A 15,866-nucleotide genomic window follows, 5' to 3' on the forward strand; every position below is an offset into this window, starting at 1 on the left:
TTCTCCAGGTAGTACTTTAAACATTTATATTTGGTACCACAAAAATGAGCTCGAGAAAGTCTGCCTTGAGAAGGCTGGGAACAAAGAGGCGGTGAGCACAAATCCCATAAGAAGAAGCACTTTCTACTGCATGGAGACACATCTACAGCCAGTGACCCTCCCCTGTACCCCTGCTTGGTGACTTGGGGAAGTAATGTTGAAGCAGAAATAGACAGGAATTCCGAATCAAACAGTTAAAGGTTACATCTATTTTCACATATCTTTCAAGAATGTAGTAGTTGTTCAGAAGGAATAGTTGGGTACCTAGTTTTTAAAACCTGATGAACTATTTTCAACTTAAATATTTTATGATTTAAATTTATAGCAGTTTCTGCTTCAAATTTAGTATTTTCAATTTAATATTTATATTTGAGATTTATGCCTAAATACATATTTTGTCAATTTGCCCACTAACTACATGGGGAAAAGTTTTCTTTAAACGTTTTTTAAATGATGGGGAAAGAAGCATTTTTGAACTTGATACTTTTGTACAGCAAAAATGAATGTGCAGTAAGATGAGAAGCCCATGTGTAGGGGACCCTTACTGTTCATTGTGTGAAGGGGGCTCAAGTCTGGTAAAAGTAAGAGTATGCGTGGAGCTGCTTCATCTGTGCATCTACCGCGTTAATCTCAGGTCAGTCTCCCTCGCCGAGCCACTCCCGTGCTGGTGATTCCCAGCATGAACTTGACCTTCTGCGATGAAATCCTTTCCAAGCCTTTCTTTCTGCTACATTTTTTCAAGTAGCCTGCTCTCAGCCAACCTGGACCATCTGCCCCATGCCTTCTGCTATATTCCCAGTCCCCTGTTGCTTGAAATATCTTTATCTTCTCTGGAGTTATTCGTTTCCCAGAGACCATCTCAGAGACAACCCACTGCCTGCAGCTTTGCCGGGTTTCTCCCCAGCTAACTGCGTGTTAACCACTTACAGAGTCTAACAATAGACGCATCTTCCGCATCTCGTAAATGTATACAGTGCTGAATAAAAAACCCAACTCCCAACAATTCACGTATAGAGTTTGATTTCTGTAACAGGGATGAGGGTTTGTTCACACAAAAAGTCATGCTGGCTGTCTTCGCAGATTGGAATTAGACTTCGGAATCTCAGAGGAGGCCTCTGTGTTTCTCAGCCATCGCTGCACATTGGAATCACCTGGGGAATTTTATGACACCTGGGTCAGGACCCAAGGGCTCATGGGTAATTGACCTGGGACGTGGCCCCACACCGGCTGGGACCCAAGTGACTCCACCGTACCCTGAGCTGAGGACGTCTGCAACAGAGGTTCTCAAGCACGACAGTCAGTTTCTTCAAATAAATTTACAAAGAGAGAGGAAGGTAAAGGTTTATACTCCCCTCCACCAAAGAATCATGGTTTTAATTCCACCTGTTAAATCAGAAAAATTTTAAAGAGTTCAGGTCTTGCAATCTAGCTAAACGTGGTTTTAAAATACAGGAGAAATCTTTTTACCATCAACGTTGGATGAAAACTATGTTGAATATGAACGAGGAAATCACTCTAGAAAACATTATTTGACCCCGAGACTCGTTGTTTCAAGTGGCAAAAAATACACAGGGAATGCTTTTAAGGTAATTAACAAAGTCTTCTGCAGGAACACTGCAGAGACCTGAGATTGGAAGGAATTTAAATTGGCTTCTTAAAGTAGATTTTCGGGCTTAAGGGAAAGAGGCATCTCCACGGTGTCGTCAACCAAGAATGAAGTTTTCTGTGCATTTTAAAAAATTTGCGTACTCGCACTTAAGGATTCTACTGGAGTCTACTAACGCCTAGAATTGATGCAGGTCTGAGTGACTGCACGTATGTATTATTTTTCCCTAAACTGCTTTGCTTCCAGCATGTCCAGGCTCATTTGGAAAAGGTTACAGGGAGAGCAAACAGCCTCGGTAGAGCGAGACACTGCTGCCCTCCTGTGGACGGTAGGGGCATCGGCCAATCCCTCCTCACTTTCAAACCGTCAAGAGGTTCCATTTCTAATTTCGTTTTGGATCCAGTATAAAACTAGCTCTCTCCTGGTGCTTCTGCGAAATTAACATCTTTAAAAAAGGACTAAGTTGTTCCCCATACTGCTGGGGGAACGTTGCCGGGTAGGGCAGCATGTGCTTGTATTTCCAGCACTCTGGGAGGCCGAGGCAGTTCCAGCCCAGCTCAAAATAAAAGATTAAACAGGGCTTGAGATGTGACGTCATGCAGAGGCCCTGGGCTGAGCTCCTTCCCAAGTACCAAAAAATAAAATAAAAACGCGGTGAACATAATATAGGGGAGAAGGGCTGTGGGATAAATAAGCAACTTTTCTTCTTTCTCACTTGAGTCCAGCAGAGGGGAATGAACACCAGATGTCGGATCACGCCGGATACCAGATCACACCGGAACCTGCCCCGATTTCCAGCTTGACAGTGCAAAGCCCGAGAAAGCCTGTATGGAGGTAGTGAAACTGCCAGTAGGAGAAGCCACTGAAGCTGACGTCTACCTCCCGCATGTCGCTTTTAGGGACTGCACTACAGCACTACTCTATGTTGCTCAGGCCTCCTGGTGCTTACGTCTGTGGCTTCATCAAGAATCCAGGGATGGAGGCTTAGAGGAGCACTTCTGTGTGGGGTCAGGAAAATTCCATCATCTGATTACCACCCACCTCCACTCAAAGGCTCCTGGGGAAGTAGGCTGACAGGGCTGTGCTGGAGGTGGACCCCATGGCACCATGCTTTGCGAATGCTGGTGTCCAGCTGAGTCACACGATGATTTTGTGCGTGCTGACTCACCAGGGCTGGGGGGGGGGGTCCTGCATTTCTTCTGTATTTCCAGCCACTGCTATGGAGTGGCCTCCAAAGATGGCCAAATCCTAATACCTAAAACTTGAGAATGTGACTTGATATGGCAAAAGGGTCTTTGAAGATTAGAGCTTTGGAAAGGGGGAGATTACCCAGCTAGGGCACTGTGTGTCATCCCAAGGGTGCTGGGCAGAGAAAGCCAAAGGGAGATCGGACTAGGGCAAGTGATGATATGGCCACTGACAGTGTGACACTGCTGGCTTCAGAGATGGAAGACAAGATGCAGCCCAAGGAAGGAAGCTCTAGGTGCTGAACAAGGCAATACACCCTGTTACCTCCCTGTTTCAGTCCCGTGAGTGACTGAGACTTATGTTGAGAATGTAGGTGTGTTGGGGCACAGGTTTGTTATAGCGGCCAAAGGAACGAATATACCACTGGCTTATACACCGAGGGTGCTGGCAGTCCTCAGAAGTGACTCCCAACCCTGGCTGCATGTTAGAATCACCTGGGAAACTTTAAAAAACAAAAGAGAGTGTCCAGGCCCCTTCTGAGACCAGCTAAACCAGGTCCCATGGGGATGGGACCCAAGGGTCCCTCGCCCAGAGGCTCTTGGGGTCCAGGAAGCCCAGGTGGTGGACTACTGCATTAGCCCAAAGTGTAATTTTCTGTGTTCCAGGAAAACTCTTAGCTCCCCTAAAGTGCAGACATACTAGTCTGCTAGGTAATCCTGCAATTATGCACCAGCTCCCCAGAATGAAGACCAGGGCCAACATCTTACACAAGGAATTGCCAGGGTCTGCCCAGCCTGGATGCCTCACTAAACTGCTCAAAGATCTGACTCCTTCCTGTCTGCTAAGGACTCACCGGGGTTCACCTCCACAGGCGGGAACTACCTGCTAGCAAGCTGCCTGGGGCTCCAGGGTGCTGCAGTCTAAACTTCCTCTTCTCTTCTACATAAAACCATGGCAAACCTCTGGTGATGCTTTTACCAAGCATTTCTACCCCAGGTGTTAGCACAGCCTCCTAAACCTGGTTCAAGGTGGTGTCAGCAGGAGAAACATTCTGCATTATTTCCTAATCTATTATGAAAACCACCTCACAGTGGCAACTTGAAGCAAATGGCTGTGAGCAGACAGACAAAATAAGCATACATGAGTGGCACCTCTGATACGTTTTGCTTCTCATGATCTGAGCTGGAGATGTGGCATTGTTTAAAATTAAGTATGTGATGAAAATGCAATGAACTGTTATAGAAAAGAGATCTCAAACCTGTGTGTGTGTGATGCTAAACTCCATCTTCTAGCACTTATTCATTTAAGGAGTAAAATCCGGGCCTCAGGAGGGGCAGAATCATGTCTTATTTATATTTGAATGCAAATAATTTGGAGCTTGGGACATGGTAAGTGTATCCAAAACAGGTTAATGTGCAGTTAGCAGCGCAGACCCAAAGCTGTCATGCCTGGGGTACTGCTGTAGCTTACTTCGACAGAGAAGCGAATAAGACAATACAATGTAAGGCCTTAGCTATTCTCACCACCACATCCTGGGGATTAGAACATGGATTCTTCAATCAGCAGCCTGAAATAGCTCTGCAGCTGCAGGATGCACCACATTCACTGGGAAATCTTCCCAACAAATGCTTCATCCGCCTTCCACCCCCAGGCCCCCGGGCAGGGCAGCCATCTGGGGGAGCCTGGTGGGACGTGGGCTTTGAAAAGGCTTCTGGTGTCTGATTTGCCGTCGCCTGGTGTCCAGGTAAATCACTGTCTGAAATACCTGTCCTGCAGGGAGCACAGGGCCGGTACTTCCTGTGGGAAGGCCCGACCAAGGGACTACATCTTCCTTCCCAGAGTCGGGGCTTCACCTCCTGAGAAGTCAAATCTGGCTAATCTCTGAATAGTACTACAAAACTGGCTCACCCTGTCGTCGAGAGTTGATAGAAACTAACAGCCAAAAGTAGAACTCCATCTGTTAAAACGCAACTGAAATTAGTGCTGCTCCGCTCGGGCCCACACGATACTGCGAAGTACAAGTTTCTGGAACCTTCTGCAGAGGCACTGCATCCACGGCTCTTGGGGAGCCGAGGACAGTTTCCCGTTCCCTCAGCCTACATCACCAACATTTTTCTCTTCTCTAATCCATTTTCCCAGCTCACAGGACCTCATTTTTGTCTTCCTGAGCTTCATTTTTCACGTCTGTTGCAACCACCTCTAAATGCCTCAGGAAGCAGGTAGGATGATCTGCGCAGCAAATCACTTTTTCAGAACTAACTTCTCATCGTCACAGAATTGTGAATGGAAAATAACAGATGAAAAACACGGCCATGATCAGTGGAACACAGCACATTATTTATTAAAGTCAGGACGCATGAGCAGACTCTTCCTAACAAAGACATGTCAACAGCAACCACTACACAATCGCAGCAGTGCTGCGTTTCAGAAAATGCAGCTGAGGACATCAGACAAATTATAATGCTTTTCCATTAAATTATCTCTTACCTCCACAGTGACCTAAGTACAGTTAAAGAAGGTGGCAGGGAAAGCGCGATCTTTCTCCCCCGCCTCTGCCCGCCCGTTCTCCAGGAGCCCACAGGCTGTGCTGACCACACCGGCGCAAGGCTTCGCGGCGGCTGCTGCTTTTCCCCCTACATCATAACCGATTTCAAATGGTGCTAGACAAAAACAGACTCTGAACACCAGGAGAAATCGGTCAGCCTGTGTAAGAGACGAGCCAGCGGTGGGCAGCTCCCTGCGGACGGCAAGCCTGCGAGCAGCGGTGCGGGACTGCAGCCGGTCCTGGGCGTCCTCGGAGCAGGCAGCCAGCGCTGAGGTGGCTGCAGCAGGCCCCGGACTCCCTCCTACCACAGCCGCCCGTACAGCACCCTGACTCACAGAGGAGCACGGACTGCCTCTGCCCGGCCAGGCCACTGCGTTCATCCCAGCACAGACCTCTCCTCGGCCGCCCTCCAAACCCAACACATCCACAGGTGCGTTCTGCCTTCGGAGTCCCGCCACTGGAGAGCTGGGCCGCGGGCAGCAACTCCAAGAAGCCCTCCTCGCGTCATGCTGCAATTCTTACTCCTAAAACACTGATTTCAAATGGTGCTAGATACAAAGATCGAAAAATCTAAGCCACCATGTGAAACCAGCTTCCAGAAGAAGAGGATTCACCGAAGAGGATGAAGAGAGTGATCTGAAGACTTGGCCCCCATCTCCTGGAGAAACGTCTCGCAGCTCTACCTGTGATGTGACAGAGCGACCCGCAGGGAGACGAGACAGACACCGAGCAGCTCCTAAAAGCTGGGCTGACGCGGTGTGAAGGGTACAAAACTCACCAGTTCTGCTTAATTTCACAACCCGTCAGTGTAAGTCATGGCACGGGATGAAACGGAAGAGCCAGGGCCAGGGTTAAAGAGCATCCGTCCAGACTGCCCTGCGTTTAAGGACTATTTCCCAGCATGCAGAGGACCCAGCCGTGGCAGCTGCCCGTCTACGCGGTGCTTCTGCACAAACGGGCGCTGCCTGGCGAGAGCCCGAGGCTGCCCCCCTCGGGTCTGTGAGCCACAGAACATTGAGGCGTGACTGATTAGGTGGAATCCCATTTCACCTGGGGGGTGACTTTGAAAATCGCATCCTATCATTGTTTCGTAGATAATCCGCTAATACTCATACTGAGTTTTGCGTTCAAAATCTGCCTGAACATGTAACTTATAATCTGTTTCAAATTAATTTCTTCTTCCACAACATCCTATGAGGTTCTAAAAATGCCTCTCCTCTGATGTCCTGGCCCAGGGAGGAGACGGAGCAGCAGCTGTGTGTCTGAGTTGGGCCTCGGGATACAGGGTTCTTTTCTATGGCTCTTTCATGGCAGTAACAGTATGTGTTGCTTCAGGAAGAGGAGGGAATACAATGTGAGCAAGAACTGTGCTATTTAATGCTCACCACAGCTGTATGAAGAAGGTATTCTGCCGACTTTTGCGGAAGAAAGTGACCTTCACCAAGAACAGCCTGTGTCCAAGGTCACACGAGCAGTACAGGCGGCCCGGGGGTAAGCCCCGAGCCTGGTTCCCGCCTGCCCGATGCTGAGCGAGACCCGGGGGGGGGGGGGTCGGAAGCATGCAGGCGGTGTTTCCGCAGCGAAGTGGGCGGGCCCCTTGTACAGCACGCCACACTGCGCTGGGATCCAGGCTCTGCAAAGGGGCTGGTGGCCCGGGTGGTCTGCTTGTGCTCTCTTGAGCCTCTGCTGTGCCTGCGGCCCTCTCAGCAAGGGAACGTGCGGCCAGTGAGCTCTCCCTGGCAGTTCTGACGCCAGCAGCAGGCTCTGCAGCCCAGGGGACCTGCCACGCCTCGGCCACAGGTCTGACACGGGGTGCTGAGGGACACCCGGGCCTTGGGAGCCAGGTGACGGCGAGCGTTACAGGACAGTTATCACCAGATATCCAGTCCTGTAAGGGGGGAGACTCACCCTGGACAATTCTCAGCCTTTCTGCTTTTTGTTTTAGCCAAACTCTCCCTTAGCAACTGTAGTCGTCACCCAAACTCCCTTGCTGTGTGCCTGCTGGCCTCCAGAGGGGCCTCCCTGGCCCGCTGTCCTGCCTGCTCTGAAAGAATCTCTCCAACCAGCCGCCCGTCCTGTCTCAGCCTCCTGGCTTGTGAGAGGGCTGTCTTTCTCCCCTTTCTGGAGTGGTTTTCTGTGTGGCACTGAATGAATGACCCTCCTACTAACCAGGAAGCATAGCGCCATCCAGGGTCCAGGAGACCCACTGTGCCTAGCAGGGAGCCACTGCCACCATGGGACTGTGCTCAGGAGCCAGCGTCTGGGACGCCTCCTGAGAGTCCACAGCTCACTCTCACCTCTGTTAGAAGAGGCGTGAGACCATTAAGGGTGGGCTGCCTTAAGCAGTCTGAAAGAAGCAGGGTTTCACCCAAATCTTCTGTCCTTTGATTCCCAATGAACGAAAGGGCCATCTGGATCTCAGTCCTAACAGAAGCGAGGTTCCCCTCTCGGTCAGATGGGCAGGGAAGGAGCTGGTGGCTGCTCGCTAGCCAGAAGCAGCACGTGATGTCACAGGGGCTGAAAGAGGCTCCACCTCCCCAGCACCGAGCCTAAGCCCATCTGGGTCTCAGGAAATCGAGTCAGCCTGAGGGGCTCAGCTGCCCACTGAGAGCGAAGGGGTCTCCTGCCTCGGCCAAAGGGGCCTACGCACCCCGGCTGTGTGGAAGGGTTAGCAGGGCGGCCTGGGAAGGAGAACACCCCGCAGGGGCCGTGGACAGGAGCCCTGAGGCCTGTCCCGGGCAGGGAAGGGGGCTGGGAGTTGCGTTCTCCCTGCAGCTTTTCTGCCACCCCAGGACACTCCTCTGCCCGGGCAGGGATGCCGGGCTGGAGGAAAGGTCAGGACCCTGGCTCTGCCCAGACTCTGAGCACGGGGGAGGGACCTGCCACTTGCCCTGAACGGGCCTCTGTGTCCCAGGTGTGAAAGGGAGGCTGGGTGGACTGGTCACCAACACGCGGCGGCTTGGAGGGTCTGTTTGGTCCCAGGACAGAGGAGCAGCAGCAGCAGCAGCAGAGACAGAGTGACTGGCCGCACTGCGTCCCGAGGCCCACAGAATCAGACACGTAAAGTAACGCCACTCGGGCCAAACCAAACACAGATGAGGGTTCAACACGCTTCATGGGCCACTGGCTCAAAACAAAGATCACAATGAGAGCTTCCCCTTCGTTTTATAAACCATGTAAGGTCTTTTAAAGTCCTAAATATCTTATGCCCACCATAGTGCCCCAAAAAATAACAAGGGAGGAAAACTGGAAGGAGGGGGAATCTTTGTTTGCAAAATCCAAACTGGAACCCACTGGACCCAGGAACTGCACCAGGCCATGTTCAAATGCAGAACGGGGAAGCCTGCCCAGGCCACAGCTCTGCCTCCTGACCCAGCGCTGCTGCTGAGTCACAGCTACTTACGTGACTGATGCAAGTCCCAGCCAGACTGGGGGAGGGTGCTGGAAGCTGATCGTCCATCTTCTCGGCTCTGGGAACGCTGGTTTCAGGGGGCTCCTGTTTGCAAAAACAGGGGACAACGCCAGACATGAAACATGTCACTCAGCCCCATACACGTACACTGTCTTTAGCTGTCAGGGAAGGGCCTGCCACCAACTAACCCAGGTTGGGGAATCAGGAAAGGCGGCAAAATGAAGCGTGTGTGCCAGGGGCCACAGGTGAAGGGGAAGCAGGCAAAAGGGCTCGGAAGCCAGGAGGGCAGGGGCTGCACCTCCCAGCCCGAATCTCAGGGAGAGAGTCGCATCCTCTGCAGAGCAGGTCCTCGGTGCCTGGCAGGTAGCAGGGCGAGGGGTCAGTTTCCCCGAGCCCACTCCATATGGGCCATGCACCAGCTCTGGCTTCCCTTGGGTCAGAAGTACAGAAGCCCATGTTCTTAAGTCAGCGGCACTTCAAGTTAGATTTCCTGTCCCACTGCTGAGCACAACCCGGGTCTCAAAGCTCCCAGACTCAGTACAGGCCACAGGGGCCCTGGGTCAGGAACTGGACACAGGATGCACCGTAGCCACCCTGGATGAGGCGGGCCAGGGACAGCTGGGGAAGGAGAGGGACTCAGCGAAGGTCAAGCACGGTGTTCTGTGTCCCCTGCAGAAGGGCTCAGCTCTCACAGGAGAGGAGGGACACAGCCTGGGCTGCCTTCGAGGAAGCCAGAAAAGGCGAGCGTGCCTGTAGCCCCTACACAGCGCAATGCCCACACAGGGCTCGCAGGCCCCGGCCACAGTCGGCAGGAGCCCCGGCCACTCCCTGGCCACGTGCAAGGCGTCCACTCGGCTCCGTGAAGATGGGCTGGAAGTGAAAGCACCCTCAGGTGAGCTCTAACCCTGGAGGTCTGCAGAGAGGCCCCAGAGCCCAGCTCCCCGCCTCCCCAGGCAGAGCTGGTCCCCCCCTTCCACTGCCCAGAAATAGAGCGACAGACAGACACAGTCCTACCAGGCACCAACTCTGCAGCCCGCACCACCAAGGCCAGTGGCCGCCTGAGGGAGAAAACCCAGGGCCTGGTCACAGGCCCGCACCAGGAAGCTGGGCGGATCCATGGCCGCGAGGAGAAGTCCTGCCCAGTGCCTGGGCACACACCTGGTGGGGCACGTGGACCGGGCACACCCTGTGACGCGGCTCCACTTCCCTGTGGGAGGGAGGCCGGGCCAGGCAGAGGCACAGGTGGAGGCCGTCCAAAGCCAAGTGCCAGCCGCTCTCTCCTGCTTCCCCTCTGGCTGCCCAGCTGGGAGTTGCACCTACACTGCTACGCCAGCTCCGTTCTGTTATCGGACCTCTGCCTGCCAGGCTCAAGAACACAGCAGCAGGCGGCAGCGGCCGGGAGGAGGAGGAAGAGAGCAGGAAGGCGTGTGGGAGGGACGAAGGGAAGCGACAGGAGGGGGAGGAGGGGGAGGAGGGGGAGGAGGGGAGGGGGGAGGGGGGAGGGGGGAGGGGGAGGGGGAGGAGGGGGAGGAGGGGAGGGGGGAGGGGGAGGGGGAGGAGGGGGAGGAGGAGGCTGCACGGCCCAGTGCCTTCCCATCAGATCAGAGGGAACACACAGGATTTCCCCCTTTAAAGGCGCTTCTGCCCCCTTTCCTTCGGACTCCTTCCCTTCTGCTCTGCGGATGGCTCCGCGGCCGAGTGCGCTGGGCGGGGCAGTGGCCCAGGTACCAGCCAACCGGGCTCTCGCCGCGCTGGCCCCGGGCCTGGCGCGCTCCCTAGGGCCGTTACCCGGCATGCCCTTCTCCTTGTCTGGAGGCCTCACCCTCCTGTTTTCCGAGTTTTATAACAGTATTGTTTGTTGTCCAGCAGATTAAATTCTTTGGAGGCTGGTGGAGGGGTAGAAAAGAGGAAAGAAAGCACAAGTAACTTCTTTTAGGGCCCAAAGATTAAATGAGTCCCCTTTTGAACAGCAATGCACCTGCATGGGGAGAGGCAGCAGCCCGCGGCCCTTCCTCCCTGTGTCTGCCTCTCTTCTCGTCCCAGCCGGCAGGGCGACGCGTGGTCTCAGACCTCCAGGGACACCACGCAGGGCCCAGCTGCAAAGAGGCAACAGCTCAGGAGGGCTGGAGAACGGCTCGCGCCTGAGCGCCCCATCCAGTAAGAGGCATGCAGGGTCCGCACTCGCTCACGTTCCTCAGCCCTCCGTCCCCCAGGCCGCTGGAGGCGCCGGAGCCAGTGCCCTGCGCCCTGCACAGCTCCCCACACATTTCACTCTCGCCAGCCACGCTCAAGACCCAGGCCTCGAGACAACAGAACTGCACGGCACAGAGCGTGTCCAACCCTCGACTGAAAGTGCCTGGATGAAAGAAGCTGCACCTGCGCCACGCGTGTAGGATTTTATTCATGCCATTCATTATTCCTAACCATGTGACAGCTATTCGCACAGCATTTCCACTGTAGTCGATGCTGTAAATCATCTGGAGATGATGCAAAGCACACGGGAGGACATGTGTAGGTTAAATGTAAATGCTCTGCCATTCCACGGCAGGGACTCAGCACTGTGGCTGTGGGACCCGACCCGCCAGACACTGAGGCACAACTGCGCTCCATACAGGCGCCCAAGGAATGAGGGAGTGAGGAGTGGGAAAGAACAGAGAAAAGCCTGTAAGAAACAAGCGTGGTCCTGCGGACTTAGCCAACGCCGCTGGCCCATAAGGCCCTAGGACGTAAACCTGCACCTGGGGGTAAGACGAAAGCACGCGGGGTTTTCTGTGCTGAATACAACTCTCACTGAGCCACTGACTTACCTGAGACTTCACGGAAAGCCCATCTGCACCCAACCCCAGGCAGCCTGTGCCTCCCACAGCTGGGCCTGCCCGAGACTCCTCTGCACCTCCTGCCTTCTGCCTGCAAGCCACGCGTGGTCCTGCCTCTTCCCCAGGACACCACTCCACCCTCACCCACACACACCCACAGCGCCCATCGAAGGTCCAAGGACTGAGCAGACTCGGCGGGGGTGAGCAGTGGTGACCGAGAAATACAGCGTCAGAGCAGCAGGGGCTCTGTCCTGGAGAGTGGGGGGCCACATTCACCTTTCATATGCAAAGAACATCAGGGCCTGGACTCTGGTCAGGGCAGAAGTCCTCCCTGCAGGGGAAAGCGGTTCCTGTTCCAGGCTCCAGGCTCTCCCCAGTTTAGGACTTCCTCTAAACACAGGGAAGACGGGGGTGGAATGAAAGAGCCGCTCCAGATCCTGGCCCCCAACCTCATGCTCCCCCAGGGAGGGTCACGGGAGTCCCCGACCTCGGACCAGGCACACCCTGTCGAGAACGCCCGGTCTCCCAGAGTCAGCCAAGGCCTCGTCTCTCCTGGGGAACCCTGAGCAGAGCTGGTGCACGGGGCTCTGCATCCCACTACACCACCCTCCGTCCTCTTCCAGTCTCAGGCGAGCAGAGTGCCAGGTCTGGCCGGACGCATCCCGACCCCGAGGCTGCGAAGCCTCCACCAATGGCGCCCCGGTCCCCCACACGTGCAGGGCTGCACGCATGGAGCCAGACACACGGACACGCTACCCACCCGCCCTCGGCCATGCCTCAGGGAGTCCTGCGGAAGAAGCCTCGTAACCAAACTTGCCAGCATCAAAGCAAGCATCCCCTGGGGCCGGGGATTTAGCTCAGTGGTTCCAACACCTGCCTCACAAGCTGAGGACCCAGGTTCGGTCCCCGGTACCAAAAAAAAAGAAAGAAAGAAAAAAAAAAAAAGCAAGCATCCCTTCATCCCTGTATACGGATTCTGGGTTTATTCAAAGGAAGGTCACTGAGCAGGCCAAATGGAGTTCAGTGCTCTGCCTCCGCACCCCTTAAAAGAGGGGGTTGCACTCAGGGTCCCAGGAAACCCAGAGGCCCTGAGTCCTCTCACCTAGATCCCACTGCACGGCAAGGCTTCCCTCCACAAGTCGCCTGGGGGACCAAGGACAGAGCTGAAGCCAGCTTTCCAGGGTCTCCATGTTTCCCCCTAGCCCGCAGGTGCTGTCCATCAGCCAGCCACAGGTGACGCATCCCGTGTTGGGCGAGGCCCCAGCATCCGCACAGATCTGCTGGGGAAGCCTGAGATCCCACCCAAGGCCGCAGCGCACCTCTGCACACGCAAAGGTCGGCGGCTGGCAGCGCCTCAGCCCAGAAGCAGAGAATCCGGACCTTCTGAGGTTCTGTCCTCTCTGAAACACGGAAAAGGAACCAGAGCCAGGTGGACTTCCCGAGGCCCCAGTCCTGCCCCAGCCCCTGGTCAAACCCCACGGAAATGCAGCTGGACCTCAGGACCTGGACGGGAGGCCCCAAGTCAGGAGGGCCACATGGCCAGTCCTGCCTTGCTCAATTCATCCACAACAGGGCTGGTGTCGCCTGTCTGCACAGGGTTGCCTGAGAATCAGCAAACGTGAAAAACAATTCTACCTGGGCACAAGGTGCTGATTACCAGCCAACGCCCTCCTTCCCTGCCAGAGTGCTCCTCACACCCCTGCACACACTGGGGTGTGCAGGCTCAGTTTTAAATCCCAGGCACATGTCCTCCAGCACGCACACCACGTGTCCCAGAGAAATGTGCTGTTCTTCCACCTCTGTGCGCTGTGGCAGCAGGACAGTGCCCCCTCGGCCCCAGGGGTTCCTACACTTGAGGCCTGGAGAACCGCTGGACACAGGGGACTGAGCTGCCTCGCAGAAGCCAGTCTGGGGTCCTGCCCACTCCAGCCCGGCCGGCCTGGGACCCCGGGTTTTCCCGCCTGGGTTTTATATTAGCTCTTTTTGACACTGACTCAAAATTAAAATGCCAAAATGGAATGCGCAGCTCAGAGCTTTTGTGGTTTTATTTTTGTTTTTCTTTTTCTTTCATCTTCTTTTTTAAGGTTGTTTTTCAATAGAAGGCTGTAAACCACCACCTGGGGCAGAAAGGCTAAATATAAAGGAAAACCTCTGGCATGGGCAGGTCCTCAGGTCCTACACCGAGGCCCGCCCCGGCCCACAGCCAGGATGGAGCAGCTTCCCCAGAGCAGTCTCGGCACCCTGCCTGCCTTCCCAGCAGCCCCCTGTGCCTGCCTGGCCCCCACAAGCCTTGTCCCTTCGAGCCCTCTGCAGCCACTGCTCCCCTCCCGGGCAGTCCTTCAAAGCCCGCGCCCACCCACCGCCTGTCCTAGCTTGGCCTCTGTAGAACCAGGATTCCAGCTGCTCTCAAGCTCCACCCCCTTCTCAGAGGACTCAAGCCTCAGCTTTCCTGGTTCTGAGTTTCTGGCTAAGCAATACCTGCTCTAACATCCAGGCAAGATCTCACCTTCAAAGGTGGAACGTCCAGAAAGATTCTGGTTCAATTCCCTCTTTTCCTAGATAAGGAAATTGAGGCCCAAAGGGGTAAACAAGTGAGTTTTTACCAACAGTCTGTCGACTCCTCCACACCAAGCAGTGTGAGTCCCACCTGTCCCCTGCCACAATGGCCGGGAGACTCCAGACCTGGGGAAGCAGCGGGCAGAGCCACGGCCTGGGTGGCCCAGCGAGGATGGCTGGAGGGGAGGAGTCACCCAGCCTGGCTCCCCTGCACCCGGGAGCCGCCCACAGTAAGCACAGTCCTGCCTCCATCACCACCGGCCTGCTCCAGCCACATTCGCTCACGGCACAAGCAAACCCAAGCGTGGAGGCAGGACGCCTGCCCCTGCCTGTGCTGAGCATCAGTTCCAGATCCGGCCTGGCCCGGACGCTGGGCTGCGCCCATCTCCCCGGACACATCTGGGCAACGACTTGGCAAAGATCTGACCCGAACGTTCCCTGGGCTGCAGGGACCGAGAGAGGCACAGTGACCAGGCAGAGCCACGAGAGCCAGCTGGCGCCCGGTGAGCATGGGAGGCAGAAGGTCCAGGAGGCCGCAGCAATGGAAGCACAGCAGTCTGCTGGTGACGCAAGCTGCGCGCCCCTTCCACCCTCCTGTAAGCCCTGGGGGCCTCAGGAGGATCTTCCCAGGCAGCAGTACACAAGGGGAGGCAAGCTCGAGGAACGAGGCCTCCCCGTCGCCTGCGGCCCTTGGTCTGTGGAGCTCCTGTCGGCCACCACCTGGACCCTTCCTACAGGTGGGGAGCTCCTCCTCCGTCCCCGCACGGTCGGCACAGACACTCCCTGCAGACACTGCAAACCCCGCCCAGCCCCTGCCCCACTCCTTTTGCCAGGCCTGGGGACCGAGCTCAGGGCCTTCACACTGGGCCCAGAGACAGGGGCTCGGTAAGGTCCAAGCCACTCCAAGCCAAGTTGGGCTGGGCTCCAACTTGCATCCCTCCTGTCTCAGCCTCCCAGAGTGCTGGGATCCCGGGCGTGCACCCCAAGGCTCGGCTCAGGCCGATCTCTCCCCATGCTGGAATCCAGCTCCCAGGAACAAAAACTGGGTTTTCTTGGGCTCTGCCTCCCCAGCACCTAGCACAGCACTCAGCATCTGGTTAAAAACTCCACACACAGCTGGCAAGGGGTGTCCTCGCCCTGCTGGCGCTGCCCGTCCAGGGACACCAGTGGGTACCCATCACAGCCCTGCCTCTCCAGAAGGGAACTCCCTCGGCCACCCCTGGGCACCTGGAAACCAGGTCCCTGGGTGTCCGCCCTTCACTCTGGCTCATGTCAGTTCTCAGAGGGCCTCGGCTCACAAACATTTCAGACTTTACTCCAAACGCTGAGGGAAGCACTGGTTTTGAACTCAGAAATGCCTGGATTTAAATATCAGCAACTGCACTTACCCTGCGCATGACCTTGGCTAGGTCACTTAATAACTACAGCTCCTTCAGTGACGAGAGGGAAATCACGGCTGTGTCACATGGCTGCTCCAGGGATGAAATCAGATAAGCAGGAGCCTTCAGGAAGGTCAGCTTCTGGCTCCCGGACAGCACATGTCCCACACACGGAGTCTGAGGCCTGGCCGCCAACCTCACCCGGGTCCTGCGGTGTCACCTTTGGATGCAAACCCCACTGGGGACTCCTCTCCGCCCCAGCAGGAAGCCCTGGCCGAGCACTGGCCTCGCCCCCACGAGGCTGTCCAACCCCGTCCTGCACCCA

The 15,866-nt window shown here is 55.5% G+C and overlaps 1 protein-coding gene across 1 annotated transcript in view; it reads right to left on the reverse strand.

Annotated features, from left to right (window-relative positions):
• Nucleotides 1-5,148: 5,148 nt before the first annotated feature.
• LOC147823197 (uncharacterized) overlaps nucleotides 5,149-15,866 on the reverse strand; it is a 60,649-nt gene continuing 49,931 nt past the window's right edge. Inside the window, exon 3 of the mRNA XM_087194191.1 lies at nucleotides 5,149-8,874. Within this exon, the coding sequence (XP_087050317.1) occupies nucleotides 8,778-8,874 (97 nt within the window). The 3' untranslated portion in view covers nucleotides 5,149-8,777. The remainder of the gene's footprint in view (nucleotides 8,875-15,866) is intronic.

The sequence above is a fragment of the Heterocephalus glaber genome, unplaced genomic scaffold (genome assembly GCF_053883595.1).
Source record: "Heterocephalus glaber isolate CG9 unplaced genomic scaffold, H.glaber_assembly_v1.0 deba00001600, whole genome shotgun sequence".
Taxonomy (NCBI): domain Eukaryota; kingdom Metazoa; phylum Chordata; class Mammalia; order Rodentia; family Bathyergidae; genus Heterocephalus; species Heterocephalus glaber.